Below are 16,482 nucleotides of genomic sequence, written 5' to 3'. Positions count from 1 at the left end.
ATGCAGTAGATATCAAAGATAAAGAGAAGAAATGGTTCAAGTTTTAACAGAAATTTCATGGTTAAACTCTATGATGTATGGCCAACACTGGAAACTTTTGAATTATAGGTTGCGTTTACAAGGAAAATGATACACCATGAAATACATGTTGCCATGTTGGAAGAAGAGGTCCAATATACATTTTTATAGTCTTCTGTGAGTTCTAATGAAGTTATTGGTGTTTAGTTCTATAGCTTTTAAGCAAGCATAAGCTGCGGCTGAGCACAATGCTGCTGAACCTAGCAGAACAGCCTTCCACTGTCTACTAACCACCAGAATTGCCAAAGTCGTCAAAACAACTGCCGTGGCGGAGAGGATATTTTTCCAGAGCTCAAAAGATTTGATCACTTTGCTGCAGCTTCTACAATGGATAACATGTCTGAAGTACCGGTTAGCCAAATTGGGAGCGTACATAGTTCCAATTCCTCCTTTTGCTGGGTAAGAAGCTGAGAGAGCTGCAATGATCCCTGCTGGGGCGTGTTCCACTACGGGAGGAACCTTGGGGAGAGATATGGTCCTATTCCCGAAATAATAAGGCATTCCATGACCAACTTTGTCCATCCATTTTCTATACTCAGAGACCCATGTGTCTGATGACTTGAGATTTAAATACAAGTCCTTAGTTGGTACTTTCTCCTTCATCAGAACTTCGTTTTGAGACGATAGGAACCCCATGTCTTGTTCAAAGACCTTGCAGGCTTCCTTATGCCAATACCATTGAGGTAACACTGAAACCAATGGTGATCTTTTCGTGACCCCAAACCTAGCAATAAGCATAGACTTCCCTTGCCCTGTAGGTCTACAAAGAAACACCGCTGAAAAGTTCCTCTTCACCCCGTCCTTCCCTTCAAGTTCTCGATTGTTCTGCAGAACACATGGAGCATCAAACCGAAGTAAAGTACTCCCTTTCCCGCTGTCTTTTTCCCGTCTCCAAGTCCCTGCGAAACCCCGGTTAGTTCGCTCTGTGACCTCAAAAACCAGAGGCTGAGCATCTTCTCTTTCTGCACTGAAGTCAGTTCTATCATGAGAAATAGGGACATGAGCCGGATCCATCAGATTCTCTAGAAGAATAGAATGGTCATAAGGTAGCTCGTGAGTTGTGGATATGTCGAAAAAACCAGGTCTAGCAAAATGCTCAAACCAAGGAAGCTTTTCAGGGTTAGGAGGTGTTTTTGTTGACATCCAAACCCATACAACTCCTTGTGAATCCTTCACCTCGTACGTCTTCACACAAGCCGCCTTTGGAATCTTGGCACTTGCAGGAAGCTATTGTTATTAAAATAAAAAATAATAATAATCAAGTGAATCCAAAATCTCCAAAAGAATTGATAAACGTCAGTAGCAAAATCAGTGAACAACAAATAAACCTGAGGAATCTTGACACATTTGCCATCTCCTTCAAATTGCCAACCATGGTACAGACATTCCAATCTCCCATCAATCAGCTGTCCTTCAGACAACTTAGCCAACCTAAAAGACAAAACTTACACATGTAAACACACATATCTTTTGTCTTTTTCTACATTTTTAGCAAGAGATAAAAAAAAAACCAATCGAGTGGTTGACGTTTGCTATATCAATCACTTACCGATGAGGACAACGATCCTCGTAACAGCGAAATGTTCCTTCGCCGTCTTTATACAAAACTATTTTTCTATCGAAGACGGTGAGGCCAAGCGGCGCATCCTCGGGGACGTTTCTGGTGAGATACAAAGGGTACCACTCCTCTGTCCAATCGTAATCAGCCGCCTCAACACGTTTCTCTTCTTCAGGGTTTATAAGAACCTCCCCTCTTCCTCCTCCTCCTTCTGTCTGATTAGATACGGCGGTTCCGGCGGCGGAGTAACGGCGGAGGAGATGGAGTCGGGGGTTCGTCGGTGCTGTGCATGTTGCTCTGTGGATTATGGGTATTGTTACTTTAGTGAAGAGGATTGGAGAAGTAGCTGTGAGTTGAAGAGAAAAGCTTAGAAAAGGAAAAGCCATGGCGGACTCTTTATTACAGGAATCGATGACAATGTGCTTCTGCTAAGGTTGCTTCTGAAAAGGAACAGCCATGGCCGACTCGTTTATTACAGGACCCCGCTCCACCACGTATATGAGAAGTGAAAATTTTCGAAGAATAAAACGGCATCGTTTAGCATTTTTAAAAACTCATAGGTAAGGCAAAAATGTGCAGAAAAATATCTAAGCCATTTTAATTTTAAGGTCTTACTGGTTCAAACGCTGCGGTTGTGGGAGATTGCGGAAATAGATGATTACGGTTTCAAGCGTTATTAGTATATCTTTAACGCTACATCAGTTGTAGTGATCTTAGGGAAGTTAAAATAATTAAATAAGAAAAATACTTAGATTCACCCCTAGAGGTGAATCTATTTTTAACCAATCAAAATTTTCTAAATATTATCTTATTTTAAAAATAAATTAAAATTAAATTAAAAGACAAAACCAATTAAATAAACAAATTATGTATACTTTTACTTAAAGACAGTTAAATATTTGCTTGGTTTAGATTTTACAATTAGAACAAAATTATATGTCGGTTTGGGTTTATAAATAAATTGTTTAGGGTTTAAATTTTACAATTAAAACGAAATTATATATCGGTTTGGATTTACAAATGTTTTTTTTAGGGTTTAGATTTTATAATTAAAACAAAATTATATATCGGTTTGGGTTTACAAATGAGGTGGTTAGAGTTTAGATTTTACAATTATAACGAATTATATGTCGGTTTGGGTTTACAAATGAGATGGTTAGTATTTAGATTTTACAATTACAATGAAATTATATGTCGGCTTAGGTTTACAAATGCGATTGGTAGAGTTTAGATTTTACAACTAAAATGAAATTATATGTCGGTTTGGGTTTATAAAAGAGTGGTTTAAGTTTTTAATTTTATAATAATGTATACATATTTTATTTCCTTATTTTATAAGGAGGTGAATGGAGAGGTTCACCCCTAGGGTGAATCCAAGTATTGTTCTTTAAATAATGGTCTACGCTTAAGAACACACCATTCAACAGTTCTTGCAGCAGACCAATTTTCTATTTCTTAAGAACAGTTGTACACACTATTCAACATTTTTATTATTTTAAATCCCTTAAGAACACACCATGTGTTGTAGCGATGAGGATGGTCTTAAGCGTTTGGAACGACTGGTTTAGCGGTTTAAAATTGGTGCGTTTGCGGGATGTTTACGACTGGTTGACCAGCGGATGCAATAGCGGTTGGAACATAATAAATGTGATATCTAATATATAAATGTTTCAAAACACCAAAAATTTTATTAAATTTGATTCATAATAAAAAAATTATTAAAATAATAATTATTCAAAAAAAAATCATATTGAAATACTTATTCCTTTATGCATTTGGCTTTTCACCAAAAAATTTAATCAAATAATTTGATAAATGACAAAACATATGCTTTAGATCGTAGATCTTTTCTCTTTTCTCTTAGATTGTGGGCCAGTAGTTGCATCGGTAGGAATGATCAATGAGAGTTGAGAAGAGTCATCGGTGATTTGTTTTAATATTTTTCACAAATAATATTATTTTCTTAAATTTCTAATAAAATATTATATTTATTTAGATTTTATTGAACTTATATGTGATGTGCCATTAAATTTACATCAAGTTTTCCGGATTATTGTTAATTGGAATATTATTTTTTCTAATTGTTTATTTTATAATCTCTGCAATCGTATTCGTACTTTATTTTTTTCTCATCCTTAATGAGTAAAATTGTTAGATAGAAAATAAAACAAAAAAAAAAAATTCATTACCATTGATTTGTTTTAAGTTTTTTTACAAANTTTTTTAAAAAAAAAAAAAAAACCAACCGCAATCGCCCGCAAACGCTTGCGGAAAACAGCTTTTAGAATTCAATGGTTTGGAGCGGTTGGGAGCGATTAGGAGCGATTGGGAGCGGTTTGTGTGATTGGTTTCAATCGCTAGCAACCGCTACTACCCACAAACGCAGCGTTTACGAGAGGTAGCGGGAGAACCAGTCAACACCTAAGTCATTTTGTCAAAGCCGTTTAAACTATTTTCTTACAGTTACGGCTTATTTCATTCTAATAACGTGTTAACAAAAAAAAGCTAGTAATCATGCTAGGAATGGTGAAAATAATAAGAGTTGCCTCATATTTAGGAGGTTTAAAACCATCTGCATCGCGGGGAAATGGCAAAAATCAACTTCAACTATTTGCCAAACGTTTTTTTATACCTAAACTTTAACAACCTGAACTGTGTTAAAATTCAAATTTACTATCTAATTCTAAACTATAGAAAATGTTGTCAATTTTAACATCTGTTCTAAAGTGTTAAATCAGAGTTTAACAATGTTGAATCAAACAATCTTTAGTATCCACATGACACTTGGAATGACCAAAAATAAGTTGTTTTGGTCATTTTTAGGTGTATTGTAGCAAAAAACAAAGCGTTTAACAAAAAATGGGGTATTGAAGTCCGTTTTCCAGTGTGTTTTAGTAAGTCCTAGTGCTACGTTGATGTCACAGACCTAATTCAACATCATTAAACTCTTATTTAACATTGTTCAAGTAGAGGTTGAAATTGACAATATTTTATATAGTTTAGATAGCAAATTTGAATTTTAAAACAGTTCAGTTTGTTATTTGCACGATGTTGAAATTTAGGTATAAAAAAGCGTTTGGCAAATAGTTGCGTTTACAAGCAAAATGGTATTCCATGAAATACATGTTGGAAGAAGAGGAGACATACCAATATACATTTTCATAGTCTTCTGTGTGTTCTAATGAAGTTATTGGTGTTTAGTTCTATAGCTCTTAAGCAACCATAAGCTGCGGCTGAGCACAATGCTGCTGAACCTAACAGGACAGCCTTCCACTGTCTACTAACCACCAGAATGGCCAAAGTCGCCAAAACAACTGCCGTGGCACTGAGGATATTTTTCCAGAGCTCAAAAGATTTGATGGCTTTGCTGCAGCTTCTGCAATGGATAATATGTCTGAAGTACCGGTTAGCCAAATTGGGAGCGTGCATAGTTCCAATTCCACCTTTTGCAGGGTAAGAAGCTGAGAGAGCTGCAATGATCCCTGCTGGGGCATGTTCCACTACGGGAGGAACCTTGGGGAGAGATATGGTCCTATGCCCGAAATAATAAGGCATACCATGACCAACTTTGTCCATCCACTTTCTATACTCAGAGACCCATGTGTCGGATGACTTGAGATTTAAATACAAGTCCTTAGTTGGTACTTTCTCCTTCATCAGGACCTCGTTTTGAGACGATAGGAACCCCATGTCTTGTTCAAAGATTTTGCAGGCATTCTGATGCCAATACCATTGAGGGAAAACTGAAACCAATGGTGATCTTTTCGTGACACCAAACCTACTAATAATCATAGACTTCCCTTGCCCTGTTGGTCTACAAAGAAACAGCGCTGAAAAGTAGTTCTTCACCCCGTCCTTCCCCTCAAATTCTCGATTGTACTGCAGAACACATGGAGCATCAAACCGAAGTAGCATACTCCCTTTCCCGCCGTCTTTCTCCTTTCCCCAAGTCCCTGCGAAACCCCGGTTAGTTCTCTCGGTGACCTCAAAAACCAGAGGCTGAGCATCTTCTCTTTTAGCAGTGAAGTCAGTTCTATCATGAGAAATAGGGACATGAGCTGGATCCATCAGATTCTCTAGAAGAATGGAGTGGTCATAAGGAAGCTCGTGAGTTGTCGATATGTCGAAAAAACTAGGTCTAGCAAAATGCTCAAACCAAGGAAGCTTTTCAGGGTTAGGAGGTGTTTTTGTTGACATCCAAACCCATACAACACCTTGTGAATCCTTCACCTCGTAAGTCTTCACACAAGCCGCCTTTGGAATCTTGGCACTAGCAGGAAGCTGTAATAAACAAAACCAGCAAGTGAATACAAAATCTCCGAAGTTTTTAGTAGCAAAATCAGTGAACAACAAATAAACCTGAGGAATCTTGACACATTTGCCATCTCCTTCAAATTGCCAACCATGGTACAGACATTCCAATCTCCCATCAATCAGCTGTCCTTCAGACAACTTAGCCAACCTAAAAGACAAAACTTACACTAGTAAAAAAAAAAACGAAATCTTTGTCGTTTTCTACATTTCCAACAAGTAACTAAGATTCTGTAGAGATCAGAAAAAAACGAGTGGTTGGTAGATCAATCACTTACCGATGAGGACAACGATCCTCGTAACAGCGAAATGTTCCTTCGCCGTCTTTATACAAAACTATTTGGCTATCGAAGACGGTGAGGCCAAGCGGCGCATCCTCGGGGACGTTTTTGGTGAGGTACAAAGGGTACCACTCCTCCCTCCAATCGTAATCAGCCACCTCAACACGTTTCTCTTCTTCAGGGTTTATAAAAACCTCTCCTCCTCCTCCTTCTGTCTGATCAACCACGGCGGTACCGGCGGCGGCGGAACGGCGGAGGAGATGGAAACGGGGTTTCGTCGGTGTTGTGCATGTTGTTCTGTGGATTATGGGTGTTGTTACTTTAGTGAAGAGGATTGGAGAAGTAGCTGTGAGATGAAGAGAGGAGCTTAGAAAAGGAACAGCCATGGCGGACTCTTTATTACAGGAATCGATGACATTGCGCTTCTGCTAAATAGATCATAAAGGTTTGCTTGTCCAAACCGTTGGACCTCGTTCCACCACATATGAGAAGTACAAAATTTAGACAAAACGGTGTCGTTCTGCGTTTTTGTTAAAGTGTATTGTTGTTATTTGTTTCTAAACATTAGTTAAAAAAGAGGACATTTTAGTGGCACAGAAGCGGGTGACAAATAAACTGAAAGATAAAGTCTGGGCAATAAAAATAGTCCCCAAGATTAAAATGTTTCCATAGAGAGCTGCAGGTGGATTAGACTTGTACAATTTGCGGTAATGCCAAGGAAAGCTTTAATCATATTCTGTTTAAATGCACTGTCGTGAGACAGATTTTAGCATTGACACGGATTCCTTCTTGTTGGTGTTGGGTTTCGACGATCAATAGACCCGTAGGAGAAGCCCATTACGGAGCGAATATTGCATGTGATAATGGGTCTGTTGCGGACCCATGAGGAAAATCCGATTGGAAGGAACGCCGAGTCAAATCTGGGAGAAGATCGCGGGATCGTGAGGCGGTGAGATCTTCAGAGGAGATGGAAGAGATAGTTTCGAAGCCATTTCCGTTTAAATACTCGAGTTCTGGTTAAGAAAAGATACATGTAATTTCGACTAAGTAACAAAGATCATATCAATAAAAATCCAGTTCGTCATTTCTTCTTAGTTCATACCGAAAATCTGCCCAAATCTTAACTTGTCATGCGAATACTTTAAATAGTTGTTTCTCATATCAACACTTGTCAAAACCACAGGTTTACAGATTCTTTAAAATGGAATTTGAGTTACATGCTGCAATTGATGGAGAATCAAAATATCCAAGAGAGAATACGAATTGCAGTTCCATGGATACTCTAGGACATTTGGAAGAACCGTTTTATCCCCATTTTTTTTTCTCAGGGAAATGTTGGGATTTTCGTTGAGTTGGTGCAAAAGGCACAGGATGATGCTTGTATATGGACTGAACTTAATAGTGAGGAAACGGAAACGGCACAAAGAACGCAGAGGCTGGAAAATTGTGTGGGTATGAGATGGCAGAAACCACAAGCAGGTACACTAAAGTGAGAGCCTGGACCCTCTGAGGTTTTAGATGGTGAAGACTGAAGAGTGACTAGTAGACTAGCGGTAACACTAAAAATTCAATTGTAGTTTCCCTCTTAAACGAAATCAGGTTAGAGCCCTCCCAATGACTCTTTAAGGTTCGATATGATACGCAAACTTGAAACTACAGGTAATAATCTTGGACAAGGCTACCAACAAAAAAAATTGTTTTATTGTTTAATGGTTCTTGGACCTTAGCGGATCTATGATTCCGTTCTTGGTAACTGGTAAGTAGTACTTTAGTAGTATTGATTAGTTATTAACATTTCATTCTCCGTGAGTAAAATCAGATAGACTGTATTTATGTATAGCAACTCCAAATCTCTCCTTCGCTTGTTCATTTTTGTTTTCCTTGTAAAATATATTTGAAGAGTTTCTCAAGGCATACATGATCTTTTTGTACAATTTCTCTATTTATAGTCTCTCCTTTTTCTTTCAGTTGTCTATAAAAGTGATATATACTACTATAACTAGCCAAAAAAAGAAGACGAATTCCCTTAAATGATTAGAGTGAGTTATTTTTCATTCAAAAGAAGAAATATCTGAAAGGTACATACACAAAAAAAGTTGTCTAGTTTCTTTTTTCACAATGCTGAAGAAATATTCATATACTATTTCAGGGTTCCTTTTCCTGATCTCCTACTTGCAGTGATTGGATTCACAACTTTCAACTTGTGGCATTAACACCAAAAATACAAATCTTGTTTTGCATATTGATGATCGGCATAGATGATGACTCCCATAAGAGAGTAAAGGGACCGTCATTAAATTCTCCTGACTCAACCATCACTTACACTTTCTCTCTCCCTCTGTCATGAACACACATGCAATTACAGTTATCATTTATCACAACAACTACCACTTCTCTCTCTTTGGGCAGATTAAACAACTTCACTTTCCCTCTCATGAGATAGCACATCAAAAAAATGGCGTTGCAAGTTTCTTCATGCAGACCAAACTCTACTTTGTTCGCTCTTCTTCTATGTCTTCCACTACTTTTGCTTATTTCTTCCTCAGTAGCTGACCTCTCTTTTAACTTCTACGCCGGTTCTTGCCCTGGAGCTGAGTTAATCGTGAGGAACACAGTTAGATCTGCTTCTTCCTCTGATCCATCAGTTCTTGGGAAGCTTCTCCGCCTCATTTTCCACGACTGCTTCGTTCAGGTATATATTACATGGCTTCAAGACCACCTATTTCTTGCGTAACAAGGCTTTTCAGTGAAATGAGATTTTTTGACGTCATTGCTGTCTTTAGGGTTGTGAGGGCTCAGTCTTGATTCGAGGGAACGGTACAGAGCGAAGCGACCCTGGAAACGCGTCTCTAGGAGGATTCACTGTTATAGAAAGCATCAAAAATGTTCTTGAAATCTTTTGTCCAGGCACTGTGTCTTGCGCTGATATCCTTGTTCTTGCCGCTAGAGATGCAGTAGAAGCTGTAAGAAGTTCATAAAATTCACATACATAAGAAGTATATAGTATAAATCTGTTTATTTCTTTTTTGGTTTTTAAAAACTCTGTTTCTTGTTGTTGTGAATACTATTTTTGGGACAGCTTGGAGGACCGGTAGTTCCGCTACCCACAGGGAGAAGAGACGGGACGGTCTCAATTGCAGCAAATGTCAGACCAAACATCATCGATACCGATTTCACAGTTGATAAGATGATCAATATATTTTCCTCTAAAGGCTTATCTATTCAAGATCTTGTCGTCCTCTCTGGTATGTTCTGTTTCTTGATATTCGAAAAAGAGAATTTTGTCCTTCTAATACAAGCCTAAAAAATTTCTGCTATGTGTCTCAGGAGCGCACACTATCGGAGCTGCGCATTGCAACACATTCAACAGTAGGTTTAAGCTTGATCCCAAAGGCAATTTAGAGCTAATAGACTCGTCTCTTGATAACTCCTATGCGCAAACACTTATGAACAAGTGTTCATCGTCATTAGATCCGACAACCACGGTCGTTGAAAACGATCCAGAGACATCGTCGACGTTCGATAATCAGTACTACAAGAATCTGCTAGCTCACAAGGGTTTGTTTCAGACGGATTCAGTTCTCATGGAAGATGATCGAACGAGGAAGATTGTTGAGATTCTTGCAAATGATCAGGAGAGTTTCTTCGAGAGATGGACTGAGTCGTTTATGAAGATGAGTGTGATAGGCGTGCGAGTTGGTGAAGAAGGTGAGATCAGACGTTCTTGTTCTGCTGTTAATTAAAAGAAGATGACACCATGTTCTAAACAGAGGGGAGCAAAACTGGAAAATAGTGTATTAGTTAAAATATGATATCTTTTGGCTGCAAATGGTTGCATAACATTGAAAAAATGAGTTAAACAAAATTGAGTTGGAAAATATTCAATCCATTCATCTCCAAAATAGTGGTTGAACAAGTTGAACATTTTTTCTGTAGGATTAGTTTATTTTTCCAAATTTTGAGGTTGAATGAGTTGAATAGATTTTTCCAACTTTTTCAACCTCTTCCAATCAAATGGTGAAACTTGGTTGAATAATTTTTTTCAATTTTTTCAACCTTTTCAATTGTGCAACCATTGCACCCTTTATTTATTTATTTTCAGCTCAAATTGTAGACAAATACGAATTTTAAAAAATTTAAAATTAAATTACTACTCCACAGTATTTTACTGAAAGAGTGGCAGATGTAAAATTTACTTATTAAGGAAGAATGGTTCAGCACAATGGCCTTTCCTTCTCGCTACACTCTCTGCATTAGTTTTTTTTTTCCTTCATAGTTCATCAAGTGGATTGAGCTTTTTATTTGGTTAAACCGTTTACTTATTGAGATAGAAAATCAAAATTTATTAGTTCAACTTCTAGTAAACTACTACTATAAAAATATTTGTAGAAATTAATTGTCACTTTATATTTTAAATGTATAGATGTTTGCTAAAATTTCCAATTTTATTCCTACTAATTTAATGTACTGACCAATAGAAAAAATTGTATGATATATTAATTAGAGGTGAAATAGAAAATTTAATAATTTTCGGTGTGAAAAATCTTAGAAAGACACTTAATATGAAACAGAGGAGTGCTTAATAACTTAGCCCCTGATTAAAATATGAAAACATTATACAGTAAAACCTCTATAAATTAATACTCTATAAATTAATAAACACTATAAATTAATAAAATGTCTTAGTCCCAACATTATTAATTGATAGAGGTTTTACTGTAGTAAATTTAATCTTCTATTAACCCGTTTACGTTACTACACAAGTTTCTTTAACCGGAAAGTTCAGAAACTCGGAACAACGCCGAAACCGCCATAAACTCCGACGTCACCACCACCATCATCACCTCTCGAATCTGTACGCTTAGCGAAACGTCCTTTGATCCTCGGCCTCATCTCAGCGTAAGCTTTACGCGACGCATACCTAATCGTCTTCTCAAACTTCCGATTCCTCCTCTTCTCTCTATACCTCAAAACCCTAGCTTCCCTCTCCGCCGGTGACAACTGCACAACTGGCGTCGTCACCGTCGTCATCGTAACTCCTCCATTTTCAGGCACTAACGCTACATCTAAAGATCTCGACGAATCCTAAACATTTTCACAACAACAACTCAAATCAGATCCCAAAAAAAATCCAGATCTAGATCTTAAACATGATGAGATGATTCGTAATCGTACAGTTTGGTTGATGAAATCGAATCCTTGTTGAGAAATTTTGGAAGGAGCGAGATCGAAGTTGAAGTAATCTTCACTGAGAAACATCGTCTTGTTCTGAACAGGAACGACTCCATCGTTGCCGGAGCTATTCTCCGACGTAACCTCCATCTTCGGATACTCAAGATCGGAGAACAACAAATTAGAGATCTCGACTCCTCCTTCTTTAGGCAAAAGCCACGACGCAGCTTCGACGCTAACGTCAGCGTCACCACCGTCTTCGTCTACGAAATTAACGGAAGAGGAGGCGGATTTGGCAGATCCCGAAACGGCGTCGTAGAACGGAACGATCGGGACTCGTTCGTGGCGGCGAGAGAGCGGATTAGCCGAGTGGATGTCACGGTCGCAGGCGATGCAGAGAGCGGCGGCGTCGGCTTTGCAGGTGACGTGTGCAGGTGCTTGTTCGCAGACTTCGCATAGCCAGACTCGTTCGTGACGAGAAGCGAGTTTGTTAGCTGTGTGGATCTTACCGTCGCATTGGCCGCAGAGAAACGCTGCGTCAGCTAGGCAGAATAAAGTCGCCGCCGTCGATTTGCACGAGTCGCACAGTCTCGACGACGCCATTGATTTTTTTATTCTCTCTCTCTCTCTCTCTCTTTCTTCTCTACTGTTTTTGATTATTTTAATAATTGAACTTGAGTCAGCTTTTTCTTTCTCTAATTGACTCTTGGTGCTGTGGAAGTGGCGATTGTATGGAACGCGCTGGGTCATGGAGATCTGAGAGTAACGAATAGATAGATGACACGTTAGCGAGCCTTAGCCGAATAGAGTGAGACATTGAGGAGAAGTGGGCCTAGTCATGTGATGTGAAGGTTGTGCTTTTTTTTCTTTCGGAACTTTCACAAAAGGAACATATGGAAAGTTCGGAATTTTTTTCTTTTACTTCTTTTTTTTGTCGGCAAGGAAGTAAATTCGGATAAACAAGTAGTAACACTGTGTACAGTATGCAAGTAGTACATTAGAGCATCTCTACTCCAACAACCGTCTTGAATTGCTCAGATAATAATTAATCATATAATTAATAATAAACTAATTAAAGCAACCCATTTAGAATTTAAACAAAATCACTCTAGTAGAAATCATTTAAATAATATTTTTTAAATTTTTTTGTATATTAATTATCAACTTTTAATAATCGTCACATAAAGATTCTACAGTCATCAAAAGCACATTTCCCTTAAGATCATAAATTTCAGTTAAGAAATTTGAAGAAACTATATTACATTCGTTCCAAAAACAGAATAGAGCATAACTGAAGCAATAATACATCACAAAATCAATCCTAGAGACATACATATCTACAAAAAGAACTCTTCTTGAGTAAAACAATAAGTGAAACGTGTGACTGATTTAAGACTAAAGTGGTAAGTGGGTAACCTTAAATACTAGATTTTATCATCTCTATGAGAAGTAGAAGAGGAGGTTGCAACAAAATACAGAGCAGAAGAGAAATTCAAGACGGGTCAGTGTGATCGTGAGAAGATTGGGCAACCTGAGTGAGATATGCTGGAGGAAGTTTCAAGTCTTTAACGGTTCTTTTGGCAAAGAGGCAACGACTTCATTATCCAGGTCTTGATACAAAAAAAACAAAACAAGAATCAGTGACATCGCACTACAAGAAAGCGCTTCTACTGCAGACACGAAAAGTTGGAAAAAAAAGTAGGGGTTTTGAGAGAGAAACCTGAAGGGTTCTAGATGGAAGCATCTTTGTAACGCTGACCATCGAATAGAATGTCCAAGCGAATAGGAACCTGCACACAACACCAAAGTTTAACAGCCCGGAGAAACCATGAAACCAGCCTGTTTCTCTATATCATTGAGTGAATAAGCTTGTTAAAAGTCAAACAATTAAGAAACATAGAGATAATCATAAAAAAAATCAGATCTTACTAGGGAGAAAGGAATGTAAAGATTAACTAAAGCTGATTTGGTTGTTTCAGAGAATTGGTCAGAATAAAACACATCCATAGTTATGTGCTAATTTATATGTACATGACTCTAGTCTCTAGCATAGCTCTCATTGTCAACCAAATGAAGACCTAAAAAATCAAAGCAACTGATTATAAAGTAGAAGAGCAGCTAACAAAAGAAGAAGCAGGGCAACCAAATTTTTCATATCAAGTAGGAATGTCAATCCATGGATGTTAACTAACTAACTAACCCAGTATAGTTGAACGCTAACCCATGGGATGAACATAAATAGAGATTCTTCAAAATCGAGCAGATAAAAGGCTAATACCATTATTACTACAGAGAGATTTCAAATGGCTCAACAGATTTTGTCAACAACAAAAGAACACTACTATGCAGTCACTCTACGGTTAAAAGAAAACAAATGAGAAAAGACTAAGCAATCACAACTTGGTTTTCCACTAAAACAAGAGTTTTCCAAAAAATTGAGCCTCTTTTCTATAGCAAAACTCTAACTTTAGTAATATTCAAAACCAACGATTCGACTTCATCGCACATGATTTATGGAGTAAAAAAAAAAACACCAAAACATAAATTAAACATAAAGATTAGATCACTGTCTTGTAAACCTTTAAAGTGTCATGAAACCGTCAAGTGTTATTGTTAGTTCAACTAGAATAAAAAACTGTCATCCCTAAACAATCTAAAACACAAGGAAAAACTGTGATCGAATCAGACAAACAATCGGTTTAAGCCAAAACCCGTAATCCCTCCAAACAAATCTCAAAACCAATTGAACATCAAACATTAACCACTCTCACAATCAAATCAAATTTAATCCTAAACCCTAAACATTAACAACATGCAATAAGTAAGAGATGAGAAGACAAACCTTCTCTGTCCGATTCGTCTTCCAGTGGATCTCGCCGTCCGCTTTACGCCATCAGAAGAAACCGCCGCCGTCGTTGTCGCAGAAGGAGGTCGATCGTCGAATCTTCCGGGTTAAGCCGATCGGAGTGGTCATCGCCTTCCTCAACCAAAACCCTCCAGTTTTAGCCGGAAAAATCAAAGGATTCGAGGTGAATCCACTAATTTTCCGGTTTCCATCGTAATCGCCTTTTCTGTCGAAAGAAGAAAGAGAGAGAGTCGGGGAACAAATGAAGAAGAAAATGGGAAAATAGAAAAAATTAGCTTTTATATTTTTCAATCATCCAATCCCATTGCGCCATGTACCGTTTCCCATGGGTTGCTCCAATTGCTTCCCAAAGAATCGATACTCAGCTTAATGGACTTAAATATAGATTTTTAATTCTAATTTTGGAACCCAATTCAAAAAGAATCAGTGAGAGTAACTCCCAGTGAAAATGGTCTTACTAGTATTACTAGAAGCTTTTCACTGGGGCGGGAAAAAAAGTAAAAAAAAAGCTTTTCACTGGACGAGACCATCAAGAACAGATATAGATAACTTAAAAGTACTCGATCACTAGAATCAAAATTAAATAAACCAAACCGACCATTTTGTCATTTTTGGTCATTTTATTGACTTTTAAAGTAATCTATGAGCAAAGTAACCTAGATTATAGCAAATTTTCTTTTTGAAAGATAACAGAACCAAATATTTGTACATATATAAATACATAACCAAAACTGATATATCTAACAACCAAACCCAATAATTTAGTCAGTCCACTTAACAATGTGTTTTATTTGGCAAACTCAACAACAGTTCACTATAATAGGAATTGCAAAATTCAATCAAATTGGCAATTTATTTCAACACATGCCAAGCTTGAGATTTTTTTCAATACTGTCTCGTATCTTATTTCAAGTTTCAACACATGCCAAGCTTGAGATTTTTTTCAATACTGTTTCGTATCTTATTTCAAGTTTCAACACATGCAAAGAAACTTTTTATGAGATTTTTTTCCATTCAGAATTTTATACAAACATAACCAAATTAGGAATTTCATACAAACACAAGCAAATATGCAAAAAGAGAAGCCATAGGAGCAGACAAATGTAACATTTTTCAAACTTTTTAACAGTTCAACATTTGAGCTTATTAGTCCAAGTCGACAAAACATCACTTGGACGCCTATCAGTGTTTCGTCTAAAATCAGTTCAATTTCATGTTAAAAGGTGTTGTATCCCTTATGGGTCTCAATCAAAAATCCTCGTTGAGTTTTTTTTTTTAGAAGGAAACAAAACACCAACAACAAAAAAGAGACAATATTAAGTGAACATGTCATTGATATTAACTCATAGGATGACGAACTAAGATAAAACATACTAAACAAACCAATAAGTATAAATGATCGAAGATACACTCTTTGAGGGATGACCAATTGGTGTATGAAGATGATTTTAGCCACTGCCCGACTTCAACGTATTACTCAACCTGAAGACCAAGATGGAGAAAGTAGAATATTTGAGAACAAACGCATAACGAAATGGGTTCACTTTCAGTAATAGGACAAATAAATGGTTAGGCTCAGTTTCAGAATGTGCGTACCAGTCCAATCCCTCAAAAAGTCCCTCGCCTTTCACAGCACAAGTTTTGAAGATTGCCCATTGACGACTCTTTATCTTATGTAACTCCAAAGCTTCTGTAACAGCCGCATCATCGAGTGCACCAGGAAGATCCTGTTTAGTCAGATTTAAGAAAACTCAGACCAGATTATTATAGATGTTTTCAGCAGAAATTTTTATAACGCATGCAAACAAACTAAAGTTTTTTTAGCAACAGAAAACCAATGCGAACAGTCAAAATTTATCAGAAGAGCTCAAATTTAGATACTACTAACCTGCTTGTTTGCAAATATCAGAACCACCGCACCTTTCAATTCCTCTTCCTATAAAAGACAATTGACAAGAGAGTCAGATTCAAATGCTGACAGTGGCAGAGGTACACTTCGTTGTGAGCTTTTGTTGCATAATGAAACAGTTTAAGGATAGATTCTAAGATCTACAGAGCGACATGATCACTTGTTCCTTTCCATCCAGCACTAACCTAGATACTACTCGAAGCTCATTTGACAATTTAAGAATACTTGATACACGCAATTGAGCAAAGATTGTATTTCTTAATATTGTACGTTGGCAGAAAAAGGTTCTCCTAGATTAATTTTGGAT

At 37.4% G+C, this 16,482-nt stretch overlaps 4 protein-coding genes and 2 long non-coding RNA genes across 6 annotated transcripts; 2 read left to right on the top strand and 4 right to left on the bottom strand.

The window, feature by feature from the left end:
- Window positions 75–4,800, top strand: LOC104703011. Its single transcript, XR_754118.1, has 2 exons — window positions 75–108; window positions 4,724–4,800. It is a non-coding gene; the product is annotated as an uncharacterized LOC104703011 (long non-coding RNA).
- Window positions 77–2,133, bottom strand: LOC104703010 (protein TIC 55, chloroplastic-like). Its single transcript, XM_010418937.2, has 3 exons — window positions 1,628–2,133; window positions 1,407–1,509; window positions 77–1,305 (listed from the first exon to the last, which is right to left on the bottom strand). Exons 1-3 carry the CDS (start codon window positions 2,020–2,022, stop codon window positions 184–186), a joined length of 1,620 nt encoding a protein of 539 aa, XP_010417239.1. The 5' UTR covers window positions 2,023–2,133; the 3' UTR covers window positions 77–183.
- Window positions 4,712–6,686, bottom strand: LOC104703012 (protein TIC 55, chloroplastic-like). The gene is made up of 3 exons (XM_010418939.2): window positions 6,226–6,686; window positions 5,996–6,098; window positions 4,712–5,917 (listed from the first exon to the last, which is right to left on the bottom strand). The coding sequence occupies exons 1-3, from the start codon at window positions 6,612–6,614 to the stop codon at window positions 4,796–4,798; spliced, it is 1,614 nt and encodes a 537-aa protein (XP_010417241.1). The 5' UTR covers window positions 6,615–6,686; the 3' UTR covers window positions 4,712–4,795.
- Window positions 8,556–10,106, top strand: LOC104703009 (peroxidase 18-like). The gene is made up of 4 exons (XM_010418936.2): window positions 8,556–8,920; window positions 9,012–9,191; window positions 9,308–9,473; window positions 9,556–10,106. Exons 1-4 carry the CDS (start codon window positions 8,684–8,686, stop codon window positions 9,969–9,971), a joined length of 999 nt encoding a protein of 332 aa, XP_010417238.1. The 5' UTR covers window positions 8,556–8,683; the 3' UTR covers window positions 9,972–10,106.
- On the bottom strand, window positions 10,911–12,002 carry LOC104703008 (zinc finger protein CONSTANS-LIKE 3-like; the record flags this gene model as incomplete). Its single annotated transcript, XM_010418935.2, is given in 2 exon segments — window positions 10,911–11,313; window positions 11,404–12,002. Coding segments are annotated over 2 exon segments (902 nt in total), but the record flags the coding sequence as incomplete, so codon positions are not given.
- LOC104703007 lies at window positions 12,597–16,451 on the bottom strand. The gene is made up of 5 exons (XR_754117.2): window positions 16,155–16,451; window positions 15,863–15,993; window positions 14,243–15,748; window positions 13,121–13,190; window positions 12,597–13,010 (listed from the first exon to the last, which is right to left on the bottom strand). It is a non-coding gene; the product is annotated as an uncharacterized LOC104703007 (long non-coding RNA).

The sequence above is a fragment of the Camelina sativa genome, chromosome 7 (genome assembly GCF_000633955.1).
Source record: "Camelina sativa cultivar DH55 chromosome 7, Cs, whole genome shotgun sequence".
In the NCBI taxonomy this organism is placed as follows: domain Eukaryota; kingdom Viridiplantae; phylum Streptophyta; class Magnoliopsida; order Brassicales; family Brassicaceae; genus Camelina; species Camelina sativa.
The sequence above is the reverse complement of the archived record's forward strand: the minus strand, read 5'-3'. Positions and strand labels throughout refer to the sequence as shown.